The sequence below is a fragment of the Lathamus discolor genome, chromosome 5, assembly GCF_037157495.1.
Source record: "Lathamus discolor isolate bLatDis1 chromosome 5, bLatDis1.hap1, whole genome shotgun sequence".
Taxonomy (NCBI): Eukaryota; Metazoa; Chordata; class Aves; order Psittaciformes; family Psittacidae; genus Lathamus; species Lathamus discolor.
In genome coordinates, this window is record NC_088888.1 from 83,640,579 (window position 1) to 83,657,213 (window position 16,635).

General features: G+C 38.5%; 1 protein-coding gene across 1 annotated transcript in view; it reads left to right on the plus strand.

Annotated features, from left to right (window-relative positions):
- EYS (eyes shut homolog) overlaps nucleotides 1–16,635 on the plus strand; it is an 822,863-nt gene that overhangs the window by 93,957 nt on the left and 712,271 nt on the right. The window contains exon 6 of the mRNA XM_065682611.1: nucleotides 4,465–4,579. Coding sequence (XP_065538683.1) covers nucleotides 4,465–4,579 — 115 coding nt within the window. The remainder of the gene's footprint in view (nucleotides 1–4,464; nucleotides 4,580–16,635) is intronic.

Genomic DNA, 16,635 nt, shown 5'->3' on the forward strand with positions numbered 1-16,635 from the left:
GAATGGTGCTGTAACATAGAGGACAACAAATATGCCATCTGTTGATATGAGTACTTCTGTTTAGAGGGAAAAATAAGTGTGGAACTATCCAATAACATTCCTAAATAAAAGCAGGCAAGTATAATGAAAAGCTTCTTTTAGCTACAGTCTGTGAACCAGAAATGAGTTAAGAATAGACTTTGCAAGAGTTTTGATTCTAAGTATTTGAAAAGGTAGCACTATAATTATAGGATTTACATATAGCCACTTTTTCAAGAGAAAGGTGAGGATTATGTAGTCCATTGCTACTTGCATAGTGTCCTCGTGTGGTTGTGTTTATATCAGCCTGAAAGAATAGAAGTATTTAGAGAAGACTTTCTCATATCCACCTATCTCTGTCCAAATGGACCTACATATGGACTGTGTGGGTACTATCCAGGGGTTTCTGGTGAAATCCAGCTGGTTTGACACTTCACCAAACGTTAATAAGTGACTTAAGCTTCTGGACATGCTAGGTGCCTCTGTGCATCCCTCACAGGCATAATTATACCCACTGATTAGGCACCTTAACTGAGTTAGAAAATGCAGCAAACTTAATTTTTATCAAATGTTGTTGACTGACTATTTGCTACTGATAATACATCCTTTACTTGCGCTACATAACTGTGAGAGGCTTCTGCATACTGAAACCAGCTACGGTATTGTTTCTAAAAATGGGGAAACATAAGCAACATGAATCCAGTAGAAGAAGAGCATAGGAAAAAAAAAGAAAAAAGCAGAAGCAATTCTTTATCATCTTCCTGATTTCCAGCTGCTGTGCTGAGTCATTAGACAAAGTTCCCCTCAGAAGGAGCTAAAGAAACTTCCCACCTATTACTGTTGGCTTCCTTCACGAATACAAATTTTCAGGCAATTGGCCATTATTTTTCTCTTCTACTTAAATCTTTTCTTTCTATGCTACCACAAGGAGCCTTTAGACAGAGGAACATGCTAAGCATGTCTGCAAGTAAATACTGAGTGAATTTGACAAGTATTATGTATCTGTTAAAGCACAGAAGAGATTTTGCAGTCTGAATTTTACTTTTTGCACATTTTGAGCAAGATATACATACTCAAATATTTTTCTACTTTGTTCCATTGTTGCTTTTGAATAAGACTTGTTTACATTTGTATCTACCTCATCTCTTTTGTTCGTGTACAGAGGATTTTTTAATCACCGGAAGGATAGATAAAAAGATTTTCACCTACTAATGACAAGTGCTGACATGAAGCAGAAGAAATGCCTGCAGTTCCTTTTACCATAGAAGAGTTACCCATGGCTCCATTGGCATCACATGGAACTAACAAACTGTCATGAAAATAGAATGCTAATTTTCTCTTTTAAAGAAAATACTGAATTACAAATAAGCAAACACTAAACCATGTGTTGTTCTTTCCACAGATTGTTCCTTACATACCTAAGCATGTCATTATTGACTAATCTTTGTTAGTCATTAGTAATGATTGATGCTAAGTACTTTAGACCTAATTTATCATCATATTTCTAATTTTTCTCTCTGATGGTTTAATTGACTAGTCCTTTCTAATAGATTTCTAAAACCTCATTTACAGCTTTTTATTAAATAGAATCATAGAATCATAGAATAGTTAGGGCTGGAAAGGACCTCAAGATCATCTAGTTCCAACCCCCCTGCCATACGCAGGGATACCTCACACTAAACCATCCCACCCAAGGCTTCATCCAACCTGGCCTTGAACACTGCCAGGGATGGAGCACTCACAACCTCCCTGGGCAACCCATTCCAGTGTCTCACCACCCTAACAGGAAAGAATTTCCTCCTTATATCCAATCTAAGCTTCCCTTGTTTACGTTTTAACCCGTTACCCCTTGTCCTGTCACTACAGTCCCTGATGAAGAGTCCCTCCCCAGCATCCCTATAGGCCCCCTTCAGGTATTGGAAGGCTGCTATGAGGTCTCCACACAGCCTTCTCTTCTCCAGGCTGAACAGCCCCAACTTCCCCAGCCTATCTTCATACGGGAGGTGCTACAGTCCCCTGATCATCCTCGTGGCCCTCCTCTGCACTTGTTCCAACAGTTCCATGTCCTTTTTATGTTGAGGACACCAGAACTGCACACAATACTCCAGGGGAGGTGTCACAAGAGCAGAGTAGAGGGGCAGGATCACCTCTTTCAACCTGCTGGTCATGCTCCTTTTGATGCAGCCCAGGATGTGGTTGGCTTTCTGGGCTGCGAGCGCACACTGTCGGCTCATGTTCATTTTCTCATCAACCAACACCCCCAAGTCCTCCTCCGCAGGGGTGCTCTGAATCTCTTCTTTGCCCAAACTGTAGCTGTGCCTCGGATTGCTCCGACCCAGGTGTAGGACCTTGCACTCGACATGGTTGAACTTCATGAGGTTGGCATCAGCCCACGTCACAAGCGTGTCAAGGTCACTCTGGATGGCATCCCTTCCCTCCAGCATATCAACCGGACTACACAGCTTGGTGTCATCGGCAAACTTGCTGAGGGCGCACTCAATCCCACTGTCCATGTCAGTGATGAAGATGTTAAACAAGACCCGTCCCAACACCGATCCGTGAGGGACGCCACTCATTACCGGTCTCCAACTGGACATCGAGCCATTGACCACAACTCTTTGTGTGCAGCCATCCAGCCAGTTCTTTATCCACCAAGTGGTCCATCCATCAAATTGATATCTCTCCAATTTAGAGACAAGGATGTTGTGTGGGACAGTGTCAAATGCATTGCACAAGTCAGGTAGATGACATCAACTGCTTTACCCTTGTCCATTAGTTCTGTAGCCCCGTCATAGAAGTCCACCAAATTGGTCAGGCAGGATTTGCCCTTAGTGAAGCCATGCTGGCTGTCACCAAGCACCTTGTTGTTTTTCATATGCCTTAGCATGTCTTCCAGGAGAATATGCTGCAAGATTTTGCCAGGCACAGAGGTGAGACTGACTGGTCTGTAATTCCCTGGGTCTTCCATTTTCCCCTTCTTGAAAATGGGGGTTATATTTCCCTTTTTCCAGTCATCAGGAACTTCACCTGACTGCCATGATTTTTCAAATATGATCGCCAGTGGCTTAGCAACTTCATTTGCGAGATCCTTCAGGACCCGCAGATGGATTTCATCAGGTCCCACGGACTTGTGCACATTCAGATTTTTAAGATGGTCTCGAACCAGATCCTCTCCCACAGTGGTCCCAAGGTCTTCATTCTCACAGTCCCTGTGTCTACCTTCTAAGACCTGGGTGGTGTGGTCAGAGCCTTTGTCAGTGAAGACCGAGGCAAAGAAGTCATTCAGAACCTCAGCCTTCTCCAAATCCTTTGTAGCCAGTTCTCCCGAAAGCTTCCTCAGGGGGCCTATGTTGTCCCTGGTCTGTTTTTTGTTTGCTACGTACCTGTAGAATCCCTTCCTGTTATCCTTAACATCCCTAGCCAAGTTTAATTCTATCTGGCCCTTAGCCTTCCTAACCTGGTCCCTAGCTTCCCAGGCAACATCCCTGTACTCTACCCAGGCCACCTGTCCTTGCTTCCACTTTTTATAAGCCTCTTTTTTCCTTTGAATTTTCCTCAGCAGCTACTTATCCATCCAAGGAGGTCTCCTGGCCTTCCTGCCACACTTCCTTCTAGTTGGGATGCAGCACTCCTGAGCTTGTAGCAGGTGATCCTTGAATATCAGCCAACAGTCTTGGGCCCCCCTGCCCTCCAGGGCTATATCCCATGGACCTTACCAAGCAGTCTCCTGAAGAGGCCAAAGTCTGCTCTTTTGAAGTCCTGGGCAGTGAGCTTGCTACACGCTCTTCTCACTGTCCTGGGGATCTCAAATTTGACCATCTCGTGATTGCTGCATCCAAGGCTGCCCTGGAGCATCACATTCTCAACAAGCCCTTCCCTGTTGGTGAGCACAAGGTCAAGCATGGCACCTCTCCTTGTCGGCTCCTCTATTACTTGCAGAAGGAAGTTGTCTTCCACACAATCGAGGAACCTCCTGGATTGCTTGTGCCGTGCAGTGCCATCATTCCAACAGATGTCAGGGTGGTTGAAATCCCCCACGAGAACAAGGGCCTGCGAGCGTGAGGCTTTTCCTATCTGACTGTAGAGTGCTTCATCCACAGGTTCTCCTTGATCAGGCGGCCTGTAACAGATCCCCATAGTAATGTCTCCCACAGCTGTTTTCCCTTTAACCCTGACCTCATTCTAGATTATTTTATGTTTCTTGAAGATTATATGAAGTTTTGGTATGAAAATGTTTTAATCAATGCAAAAAATATTTTATGGGGAAGCCAAAATATCCAGAATCATTCAACTGGTTTTTAATTGCCTGAGAGCATGTCCTGTTTACTTTAAACAATATAGGTTGGTTTGTTACTGCAAGAACATTATTTAATAGAATTATGGAAAATAATTAAATACAATTAACTTTTAAAATAGAAGTCCTCTGATATACTGGTGTATTTGCAGCTGTATGCCAGGATTCACTGGAAAGAACTGTGAGGAAGTAATTGACTACTGCAGGCTGCTCAGCATCAACTGTCTGAATGAAGGATTGTGTCTTAATATAATTGGAGGATTCACTGTAAGTAATTTAATACATGTTAAACTAATTCAGTGCTCTACAGTATAAAAGCTTCAAACAAGCAGAACTTGAAATGCATTCAGTACTCTTAAGAGACATACATTTATGTGTTTTATTTATTTAAATCAATAGCATAAGGACAATTCACTTGGGTAATATGGATTTCTTTTTATTACTTTTTTACTGGGAGCATGTTTTGTATTGTATCAAGTAAGAGAACTGAAAAGTATTTTTATTGTTAAAATTACATATATATTTAATATATATATTATAGAGATATATCTATCTCTATAATTGTAGAGTGCCAGCCCAGACAAACGAGAATCACAGTCTTTAAAAATATATTGCTTGAATTTAGAACATCTGTTGCCGTTGTTTTAACCATAATCAAATTAGCAATTTAAACATAAACACATTTAAACTTAATAAAAGCTTAGAAGTTTGATAATGAAACTGCCATGCACTGAGGTTAATTCAAACTGACAATTTGAAAAATAGTTCTGCTTGTTCTAACATCCATCATGTACCAAGATTCTCCTGGTCATAGCTTGTCAGAAGAGAGGAAAGAATAGTTTCTCCAACAGCAATAATTGGGAACATAAAGGTTATTCTAAACAAGCGCTCATTCTGCAAATAACGGGAGATGATTACAGAATCACAGAATGCTTGAGGCTGGAAATGACTTTGGATGTCATCTTGTCCACCACTCTACACAAACAGGGCCACCTACAGCAAATTATCCAGTCCTAACCCACTTGCCTGTTTGGGTGTTCAGACAGAATGCATTAGGATTACTGTTACTCCTTGCTTCACTGAGTAGGAAGAGTAGTCTCCTGTGTAAAGGAAGGAGAGCTGGAACTGAGGGTGACAGCAAGGCCGGCCGTGACAGTATCTTCACCAACAAAGAGCACAAAGTTCCTCAATGCCCACAGCAGATTCAGACTCAGCCAAAAGACCAGTGATCACCAAACAAGTCTGTAGTGATTTGCAGTCAAGCTGAGAAGTCAGCTGATCAGGATCAGCAATGTACAAAGCTGGATACATGTATACTGACAAAATAGCCCTGGAAAGGATCTAGTGCCTGAGCTTAAATGCAGCTCATGTGTAAATGAATGAAAATGTAGGCATCTGAGGTGAGTTCTGTTTCCACAGTAGGGTGGTCTGAGGTGACAGTGCTGGGCCACATCAAAGCTGATCCTGAACACATGCAGTTGTATCTGTGAGAGAGGGAAAAGAGATCACCAAGGAAGAGTTCAGTGAAAGATGAATATAGTCTGTTTAGGCAAATTAGAGCTGGCTGATGCATTCAAAGTCCTGACAGTTTCTCTGATTATTTCTTGCATGTAATTATTCATTAAGTCTATATTTCATCACTTTTCTTGTAGTCACAAAAGCTAAAGAGGTGTTGATATTGTCTTCACAATGCTTTCCACAATGTTGAAAGTCATTTCCATGGTAGAAAATTATTGTAATTTTCAGTTTGTGGTGTGGCATCTTTATTTGGAAGATAAGCAGTTGTACATCAATTATAAGTTAAATTCTCTGTGAAGAGACACAAATAACTAAGTATTCTGTCCAGCCATTTTTTTTTCTTCTCTTTGTAGTAACTTTCTTCATCATGATTCATTTTTTCCCACAGTAAGTACGTATTTTCAGGACTATCAGGAAATGAAATACTGACAAGTAATTTGAGAATTCCAGCTAAGAGAAATTTGGCTGTTATTTTTCTCTTTTTTTTTTTTTTTTGAAACCAAAGTGGACCTAAGCAGTCAATCTAAAAAAAAAAAAATCCCAAACTACCCCACCCTCAAAAAATAAATTTTTGAAAAATCAGGTTGCTGAAACTTAAAATCTAATTAAAAAATTATTTTTGTTTTTAAAGTAATCTCTAGTTTAGTTTCAAAAAGTAGGAAGTTCTTAGAATTGAAAGAGTATAGTTTCTTTTTCAGTATTGCTGTAACAGTTATTGGCACATATTGATCACTAACTGATACTAATTATAAGTAATTGTAATATTAATAGCTCCTCTGCTTACATTTATTGTATTTGGTAATTTAATAACTGTTTCTAAAATTGTTTCTGCGTTTATTAAGAAATCTCTCTAATTCATGTTAGGCTTATGCTTGATAGTAATGTGAAGTTATAGGAAGTATTTACTGATGAAGCTATTGTGTCAGATAAACATGAGAATTGTTGCTTTTTAGGAAACAGAGCTTCTCCTTGTATTTCATATTCTTATATTTCATATTTTCATATCTCAATTCTCATATGTCATACTTCAGAGTACAGCTCTGCTAGTAACAATTTCCTTCGTCAATTTCCTTTGTTCTTTGTGTGGTTGCCCATCATCTTGGGAATCAAAATCATGATGTATATATATTAAGATAAGATTTATCGTTAGAAAAACAGTGTGTAGTTATTTCCTGTTGATATAGCTTAATGCAAACAGATGACATCAGACAAAGCAGATTTAATAAGATTTAATAATCTGACAGGTAGCGATGGAGAAACATTTTCTGCTGCAGTTTACTCATTAAGCAAAATACATTGTTTAATGGAGCAAGTTCAACTCAGAGGAAAAAAAATCTAGATCTTGATGACACTTCAATGGGTGTAGCTAATCAGCTGCATTGATGCAGGAAAGTTTTGTTTCCAGACAGTTGAATGTTCTGCTTTTTGTAGCACACACCCCACAAATCCCTCACCCCATCTAGCTGAAACAGAAGATACCACAGTTTGTATGTCGCGGCCAGCTGCCAAAATGACTGTAAAGGACCTAGAATTCTGCCTAAGATACATTTTTGATTTTATTTTCTAAATTAGAAAAAGTTCAAACTGATAGAAATGTTATCACTGTATTACTGGACTTATGGGCTTGAAAATTTGTGAAGAAGTTATTCTGATTTTAAAATTTGAAAAATTTTTTTGTAAACCATATTAAATTAACTAAAACAGAGTGAATAGTCAAAGACAAAAATAATTATGAATTGGGAATTAGTGTCCCTTATGCATGCTTTTTGTGGGCTCATGTCAAGCCAGTCCACGGGCTGTCAGTTTTCTGCAGAAGAAATGCAAAAGAATAGTTGTATTTGGAATATTTAATTCTGGGTACCAGAAAATGATAAAGCCACATTAGCAATGACATGCTAACAGTGTTGTGCATAGTTCTGTTCAGCTGCTTCTCCTGTGAGCTGCTGAGTATACCAGGAGCATTTTTAAAAATAGTTAGAATAAAATATGGTGCAGTGCAATGTATAAGCAGTTTTCCATCAGATCAGTGCCAGGTCACATCTGTCCTGTTCTAGTGAAAAACTTCAACAGACATGATCTTGAGGTCCTTTCCAACCCTAACTATTCTATGATTCTATGATTAAATTTCCTGAGGACCTACTGCTGTGGGATTCAAACCCCAAAATTACCACAGGCTGAAGGCTGGAAAACTTACTGCGAATTGCTTGTAGTTGTCTATGCAGCACTCTCATTCTTCTGAATTAAGAGGTTGGGAAAAGGATTATATTTCCCAGCATTTCCATGAATACTCAAAACATAAAAAACCCAGCTCACTTTATCTGGACTCCATAGATGGTTAAAGATACAACATTTACTTTTTTAGCTAGTTCCTAAAATACAGAAAGGTAAGATTGCAGCCTTGACTCAGTTTAAGATACCAGGTTATCATTTGGACAGGTAACATATGCAGTGTTTGAACATTACAGATCTTCCTCTTTCAAAAAATACTGCTATGTAAAATTTTATTATTTACTATTGCTTCATCAATTATTGCAAGAACCCTGCTACTGAATTTCCTCTGTTTTCATCTGCAATGTTGGAATCACTTTTTGAAACCTATATAGAAAAACATATAATATAGCTCATTTTTCTTCAATACCCATCACATAGGTAAGATTTTTGATTGATGTTATCCTGATTTGGCAACTTTACCTCTAACAACTCAGTATTAAAAAACACGGGGCTGCTATTTTAATGAAAATTTTAAATGAAAACAGGTTTAAAATAAACCATACTTCTACAGTTACTACCGTGTGTAACTATTACAGTTTCCAGCGGAAGTTTATTCAATAAAAATGTTAATCTAAATTATTTTGACAGTGTGATAATCTGCTCCATAAAAGTATTTTTTTAACAAGATCTGCCTTACAGAGGGACATTTCGATAGGCATATCTGTTTTCATGGCAACTCTTTAATTTTCTTCAATGCATTTTTAGATGAAAAGACTGTTCTTAATTTTAAGTTCATACTATTTTCTCAGTGCTTTTAATGTGCGTGTCTTAACCACTTTACGGCTATGAGTGTCCGTTATCCTTGTCTTTACATGAAGACAGGGAAAAGATCAACAATTCCCAAAGGACAGCTGTCAGGGAAGAAAGAGCTGTAGTTTCTTTTGTGCTAATCATACTGCTGCCATATGCTAACCACCTGTGGGGGCATGTAGCAGTTTGGGTAGAGTTCTCTCAGTGAATTAGAATGATTCCAGCAAAGCCTCTGGCACAAGGAGACAGAGCAGTAAAAGCAGGTAAAGAGGGTATACAAATGAGGAATCACCTGTGGATGTAAAGCATTCCTCCAGATCCCAAGGGGGAATCAGGTACTCAATTGTTTATCCACAGGAAGTGGCTTAGATTAAGGCCTAAGAATTATCTCTGTTTAAGATCACCTGCTTTTTTCTGGGAGCATTATTATTAAATTAAATCAAGCAAACAACAAAACCAAAGATACTGAAAGAATGTATTACATGAATATGTATATTATGAGGATAACAGAATTGTCAATTACTAAATTTTGGAAGCCTGTGAAGAAGTGCAGTTTCTGAAACACAAGTAGGAAAGTAGGGGATGTCAGACTGTCAAATTTGCGGCAGACCAGCTGTCTTTACTTTCTAGGGGGAAACGACTGAATTGCAGAAAATTTACAGAATTCACAGTCTAGTTGTGAATACCCACAGAAAAGGGCATTTGGGGGAGAAGAACGTGCAGCCCTGATGAGTTGCAAGCAGGAAATCTGGAATAGCTACACACTTTCCTGTTTCTGCTCTGCCATACACTTCTTATGGGAGGTCATGCAGAGTGAAAATGCAGGGTGTAAAAGTGCTCATTCATAGTTGTTTGTTTGGTTTGTTGTTTTTTTTTTTTTGCCTAACAGCCCCATACTATGTTACGAGCAACCGTCTTTGAACTTACATGGTCTGCATAGCGTACTGAAGTCTATTTTGTCAAATTCCCATCATCCTGACAAACCACTGATTCATGCAAGATTATGTGCTTACAGCTAACAAAGGAACTGAATCATATAGACAAAAAAATAAAGCTAAAAGATGAAGTGAAGGCAATGCCATTGTAAGGTCCATTTCCATTTGCCTTCACTATACTTGAGACAAGGACTAAGAAAATAATACATGTTGCCTGAATAGCAGGGCTGTGTTGGCAAGCAAATAAACACTAGAGCAGCATTAAAGAAAGAGATGGTAATCTGTGTTATCATTCTGGGTTTTACAATTACACCTACTGTTGGCCATTCAAAGCAAGTGTTAAAAATTTTCTCTGAAAAGCTGTACTCACACTTGAATGTGAAATTTTATGTTGGAATCATTGTCAATGGATGTCCTGGTGCTTTCCAAAAGAGCAGCAGGAATTGCTGCTGATTTCTGGCTGATGTTCACACAGTGCAGTGGAAGTAGACTGTGCTGAAAAGGGGGAGTGAGGCTAGGCAAAAAGGAATAATGGTTTTAACTTCAATGAGTAATTTTCAGTGTATGTGTTCTGTAACTGTCAGGTATTTGTATATGCCTGGAGAACACCAATTAATGAAAACATGTACTAACATGCATACCTTTCAGAGAGTTGTTCCCCCGTCACTTTTTTTGCTTTTTTTTTTTTTACATGGACATGCATTTAATAGTGTATATCAAATAGTATGATCACTGTAACAGCATAGAAAAAAATAACATAATGGAAAAGATTGGTACCTAAAATCTTGCCCTGCAGATGGCTCTGTGGCTGTTCATGTTATATGCTTTTGATCCTTTTCCCTATGACCATATATCAAAGCCATAGCTGTTATATCTAGAGTTTATTGGTGAGCCTGAGATATTTCAACAACAAGGTGTGAACCAAGAAGATATATGGTTGATTAAATAAAATTGAGAGTGCAAATGAATAATCAGTAACCCCCTGGATCACACCTTTGTAGTTTAAGTAAAAAAAAAACAAACAAAAAACCCATCACCAAAAGCCAGCAAATATGTGCTGCCTGAAGATGATCGTGTTCTCTACAAGAAGAGGCTTGAATACTAAAACAAAGAACTGTCTTCACCAAAGCCAATATAATCCTTATGGGTGGATGGGGGAAAGAGGAGGGAACCTCTCTTTCTTCTGGTTTTTTTTTCCCCCATGTTAGAAAGCTGGAATGAGGTATGCATTCAAAAGAACTTGTGCAGAAATTACTGCCAGGCAGACAAAGCTCCAAGTTTCATCCCTAACCAGATGAGGTTTTCCCTTGTGGGTGGAGAACCAGACCCGTCAGCCAGCTGTCAGGCTGGGAATCAATCTGCTGATTTTCAGAAGAGTGGTAAGCAGTGCCAAGCCTTGCAGGCCTGTTGTACTCCCTACACCAGCCTGAACAGCCTTTGTGGAAACTCTGCTGCTACTGCTCCCCTTTACCACTTTGTAAGTTCTTCCATGAGAAGCCGCTCTCAGTCCTAATGTTGTTTGGTAATGCTTTATCCACAGAAGTCTGGCTGAATTTATAACCCCAAATAGAGCATCTCTATGCAGAATTAACAACAATCTCCAGAACTGAGCTACATCAGCTTAGATCTTGTAGTCCTGACAAGGCCTCAGACTTACTCTCAGAGCAGCCATTTGTACGTACTGCAGGAGAGGAGAAGTAAGTTCTAGGTAACATACCCAGAATTAAAAAGAAGGATAGCTGAGGGAAAACATTACCTTGTTGAACAAATGCAGAATGCAGTTCTTTGCAAAAAAGCCACCAGGGCTCTTTTAAAGCCCTTTGCACTGTATCAATCAACATTTGTTTTCTGAGTATAAAAAAGCCGTAAGGAAATAAACATTTAATATATTTGGCATACTATATATTAAAGCTGTTGTTTGGAGTGATAAAATTGTTATGAATATTTATAACAGCTCTACTAGCAATTCTGGAAGCAGTGAAAATTGGCACTGCAAAATCTACTGCTCTCAGATGCAACTCTTATACTTACAAACAACATATAAACTAGATTATTGCCATTTTCCTTTAAAAAAAATATCTAGTCTCTTCTATTGGTTTCTCCCCATGGACTGTCTGAGCAATATTACCTCATCTCTGTGAAGCAACTTTGCCACCATCATTAATTCCACTGATGTGTCCCCTGTATTTGTCCTTCTAGCTGACTATTCAAACAGCAGTAGTTCAAAGTCAGATACTTCTATTATGGTCTAGTTCTGCAGAGGTTAATTAGTCCATTTTCTTCTACATGGTAATCGTAATTCCACAGAAGAGGTCACATTAATTTAGAAATATCCTATACAGTTCTGTGCTTATTCACTATTTAATTTGAACTTAATCAAAACAACCTTTTTCCTATATTTTTTTTATTCTATTGTGATAAACAGCATCAAAGCACCCTAGGCACTTTTTGTACATGCTGTTAAGTACCTCTGAGCAGTACAGAAGTTAATAAACAGTAGAAATCTTCAAGTAATAAACTATTCTGCTTTCCAAGAGTTAATTTAAACAAAAAATGTTTAGTTAAATCTCTGATCATGTAATACCTTTAGCTATCTTTATACACATATCTTAACTGATCTATTTGAGTAGATTAAATATAAGCACAGTAAAATACACCAAAAATAACCAATTAGAATGTTTGGTTTTTTTCATTTTTAAACAAAACTTCTGAGATGACATAGTCATGTTAACTCATTGTCAGTAAAAAAAGCATAAGCCAGAAAAAAATAATGAAAACTAAAATACACAAAGTCGATAAAGATTACAGTGAAAGACATGCTATATGATAGGTCTGAAATACTGTTTTTTATTGATAAAATGAAGTGCTGTTCCTATGCATTGTATGTAGAGGACAAATTATTAGATTATTTTGAGATGATGAGACAGACAAACGAGTTTTAGACTATAGGAATGGAAGGACAAGAAAACACCGCACAAATTTCAAGGAGAAAGGAAAAATAATCTCAAGAAAACAGTGTTCACATAAAAATGCTATCAGTATTTCTTACTAATTTTGTACTATGAAATAGTTACTATATCGAAGACCATATAACCTATAGCCCAGATGCTTCTATTTCATATGGAAAGACATGAAATCTATAAAGGGGATGAAAGCCTGCACCTGGGTGGAATGTCATGTTCATTAAAAATGGACCGTATGCAAAAATAAGTGGCTGTAATGCACTTCCGTGTTGTAGAAACACATCCTACTACCTACTCGCTGGTTGGGTAGAGTGAGGAGCAGAAAACGCCCTGACTCTATGTAAGAACTGTTCAGCAATAACTAAAACATTTCTGTTATTAACACTGTTTCCAGCACAAACCCAAAACATAGCCCCACGCTAGCTACTATTAAGAAAGTTAACTGTATCCTAGCCAAAACCAGCACATCACACTAGCTGAATTTTAATTACTTTTTAACAGAATCAGTGCTCAAGTTTAAACCACTTCTCAAGTTGGGCAGAAATTGGTCAAATGTCTTCTTTTCTGACTTCCCTACCTAATAAGGAGCTGGCCTCTTGAGATAAGGAGGATTGCTGTAGAAAGATTCTATGAAAGTTCAGCCAGCCAGCTCAGCACTGTGTATTTCTGAAGTGCATAACTTACAACTAGATTCTTTAATCTGTTTATTAGTGCCAGTAAGATCAGACACATATTCTCCATGTGCTGCTTAAATTTTGTGGTGCCTTCAGCAGCTGTTTCCAGCACTGCTCAGTAATTTTCTAGTACATGCTACAGCTTCTTGCTGAATGATTTTCATCCTTCAGTATCTGCCTTATCTTCATGTACTACCAAATAAAATATGCACATTCTTAATTTTCCTTTCTAGGTTACAATTAAATATTAATAAAATTTAAGTATTTTATAAAGTGATGAGATGCAGCACATGCTCAAACTACACAGAAGTCAAGTTCACCTTCCTTGTCTCTATAGGAGATGTGCACGGGTAGAATTCTACTTCATCAGAAGCCAGAGGAATACTAGTTACTATGAAAAAAGTAATTTCTGTTTTCTCCCCATATGTAAACCTGAAAAAAGGAAAGAATATAATCTCTATAAAAATGAATGAATTAATTCAAGATACACTGTTTTTCTGCCCAGACCCCTGAGGAGTTTTACCTGAAATCAGGGATTCACCCGAAATGAGCATATCATATTAGAGATCACAGAATCATAGGATGGCTTGGGTTGGAAGGAACCTTTAAAGGTCATATAGTCCAACTCCATGCAATGGGCGGGCAGGTTTTCAACTAGATCAGATGGCTCAGAGCTGCATCCAACCTGACCTTGAACACTTCCAGGAATGAGCCATCTACCATATCTCTGGGCAGCCTGTGCCAGTATTTCACCACCACCATTGTGAAAAATTTCTTCCTTATATCTAGTCTGAATGTACCCTCTTCTATTACAAAACCATTACCTTGTCTTATCATCTTACCTATTAGAATATCCCCATCTTTCTTATAAGACCCCTTTAAGTATTGAACGGCTACAGTAAGGTCTCCTTGGAGTCTTCTCCAGGCTGAAGTGCCCCAGCTCTCAGCCTTCTCTCAGAGGGGAGGTGCTTAATCCCTCTGATCATTTTTGTGGCCCTGCTCTGGACTTGCTCCAGCAAGTCCATGTCTTTCCTGTGCTGAGGGCTTCAGAGCTGGATGCAGTACTCCAGGTGGGGTCTCATCAGAGAAGAGGGACAAAATCTCCTTCGACCTGCTGGACATGATTCTTTTTATGAGTCAGTGTAATCAGAAGGTGTTAAAGCCTAGCTTCATCTTATAATGGTTTGTATTAGTAAAAGTGTAGCCAGCAGGTCGTCTGCTCAACACTTGAAGGCCATCCCTAGAGTTCTGCATGAGGTTTTGGGCTTTAGTGTAAAAGAAAAAAGAAAAAAAAAAAGACTGAAAAAAATTGAAGTCCAGGCGAGAGGCACCAACATTGTGAAAAGGTTACAGCACATGATATATGAAGAAAAGCTGAAGGATCTGGGTTTGGTTAGCCTTGGAAACAGAAAGCTGAATGGGGATATAATTCTTCTTCAGCTCCCTATTGAGTGATCACAGCCAAGACAGAGCCAAACTTTTCTCAGAAGTGCCCAGCAACTGCGTGAGAGGCAACTGGCACATGTTGCAATAAGGGAAATTCTGACTAAATATGAAGAAGAAATTGTTTATAATATACTGACACTTCAGTTAAGCACTGCAGCAAGTGACCCAGAAAGGCTGTGGAATTGCTATCCTTATAGATACTCAGACCTCAACAAGACAAGATCCTCAGTAACGAGCTTGGATTTTGAAGCTGAACTGCTCTGAGCAAGGAGTAGAACTATATGACATTCAAAGATCTCTTTCAACCTATATTATTCTGGGAATCTGTGAAGGTAAAATATGTTGACATATAGAATAAATAAAATTGTTATAGGTTTGTTCAGGGAAGCTATGTGTACTGCATGACAAAGGTAGTTGTTGCTATAGATACAGCTACCTAAAACATGCCATGTTGTTTTTACACTTTTATAGTTGTGTCAGAGTTAACCAAACATAACATCAGGGACAAAGCTGGTTTATTGGAAGTGGCAGGTGTTTCTGGAGATTGAATGGAATGGAATTGGGAAATGGCAGAATCATGTATGGGTGTTGTCAAACACAGAGGTAGAGGGATGAGGAATTCAGAAAATAAGAACAAAGGAATATAAAGCTGCTGAAGAACGTTAAGTTTTTCCAGGCCCTGAGAAGGTAAGTCACACTAATGCTGTTGCATATGATGTTCCTTTTATGTGTTGGTCACTCAAGAGATGACAGCCCACTTTAGCTATCAGCTGTTTCATTAGCTGAGCTCAGAGTTTCAAAATGTGGGATTCCCACCACTGTAGTTCTCTTAAAGTCTGCTTCACTTGGCTACCTGAACACTGTTAATTTTTAAAAAAGATGTTTAACAGGGAATCAGAGATCACTGTAATGGAATGCTAAGAAGACTGAATTGCTGGGCAAGTTTTTAAAACAAAACTTTACTGAATTTACTTTTTACATATCAGCCATTCACACTATGCTTGCATACTGTTATTCTGCAATACTTACATTCTAAATATTCTGTGATTAAACAATACTGTGGAACTGGTGCCATATAGTTATTGCTGATGGCTCCGACTGTTGGTTGTTCTCACTTCCAAAGTCAAGGTAATCTGTTCTATGAGCAATTTCATGAGAGAAGTCATTACTGAAGTGAGCTTGTTTTCCTTTTGTTCCACCCTTCCTCTTCATGTTTGACATTTCATGCTTTCTTACCCCCTCCCTCCCTTAAAACAGGTGGGTTTCCTGTTCTGATATTGCTTGCCTTGGGACTTTTCTGTGTCTTGCCTGTCATTATTCAGTATTCAGCAGTACATCTTGCCTGTTTTCCGTGCCTTAAGCTAATCTCCTCCTTTAGCAACATTTTTTACTTACATGGTGTGCAGCTGCACCCTTGTACATCCCTTTGTTGGTCACACTGTGCGCATGTGAAAAGCTTGTACATTGTGGCTGGCAACACCCTCAAAAAGTTGTAAAATAATTTTATGCTACTGCTGGCTATACTGTTTTATTGCCCTTATAATTGGATTCAAGTCAAGCTATTAATTATATCCTTATCAGAGCACTTGTAATTTATAGGTTTCATGGGACTCTTTTGAGAAGTTAATCTATTAAGCTTGTATTCCCAGAGAATATTTACTGTGTCTTTTATTTTTTTGTTTATAGTTATATCTAGCGTCTTTTTTTTTTTGTCATGGTGTTTCTTAGTTCTTGAAGATTATTGAAGTAAAAAGACTCTGCCAACA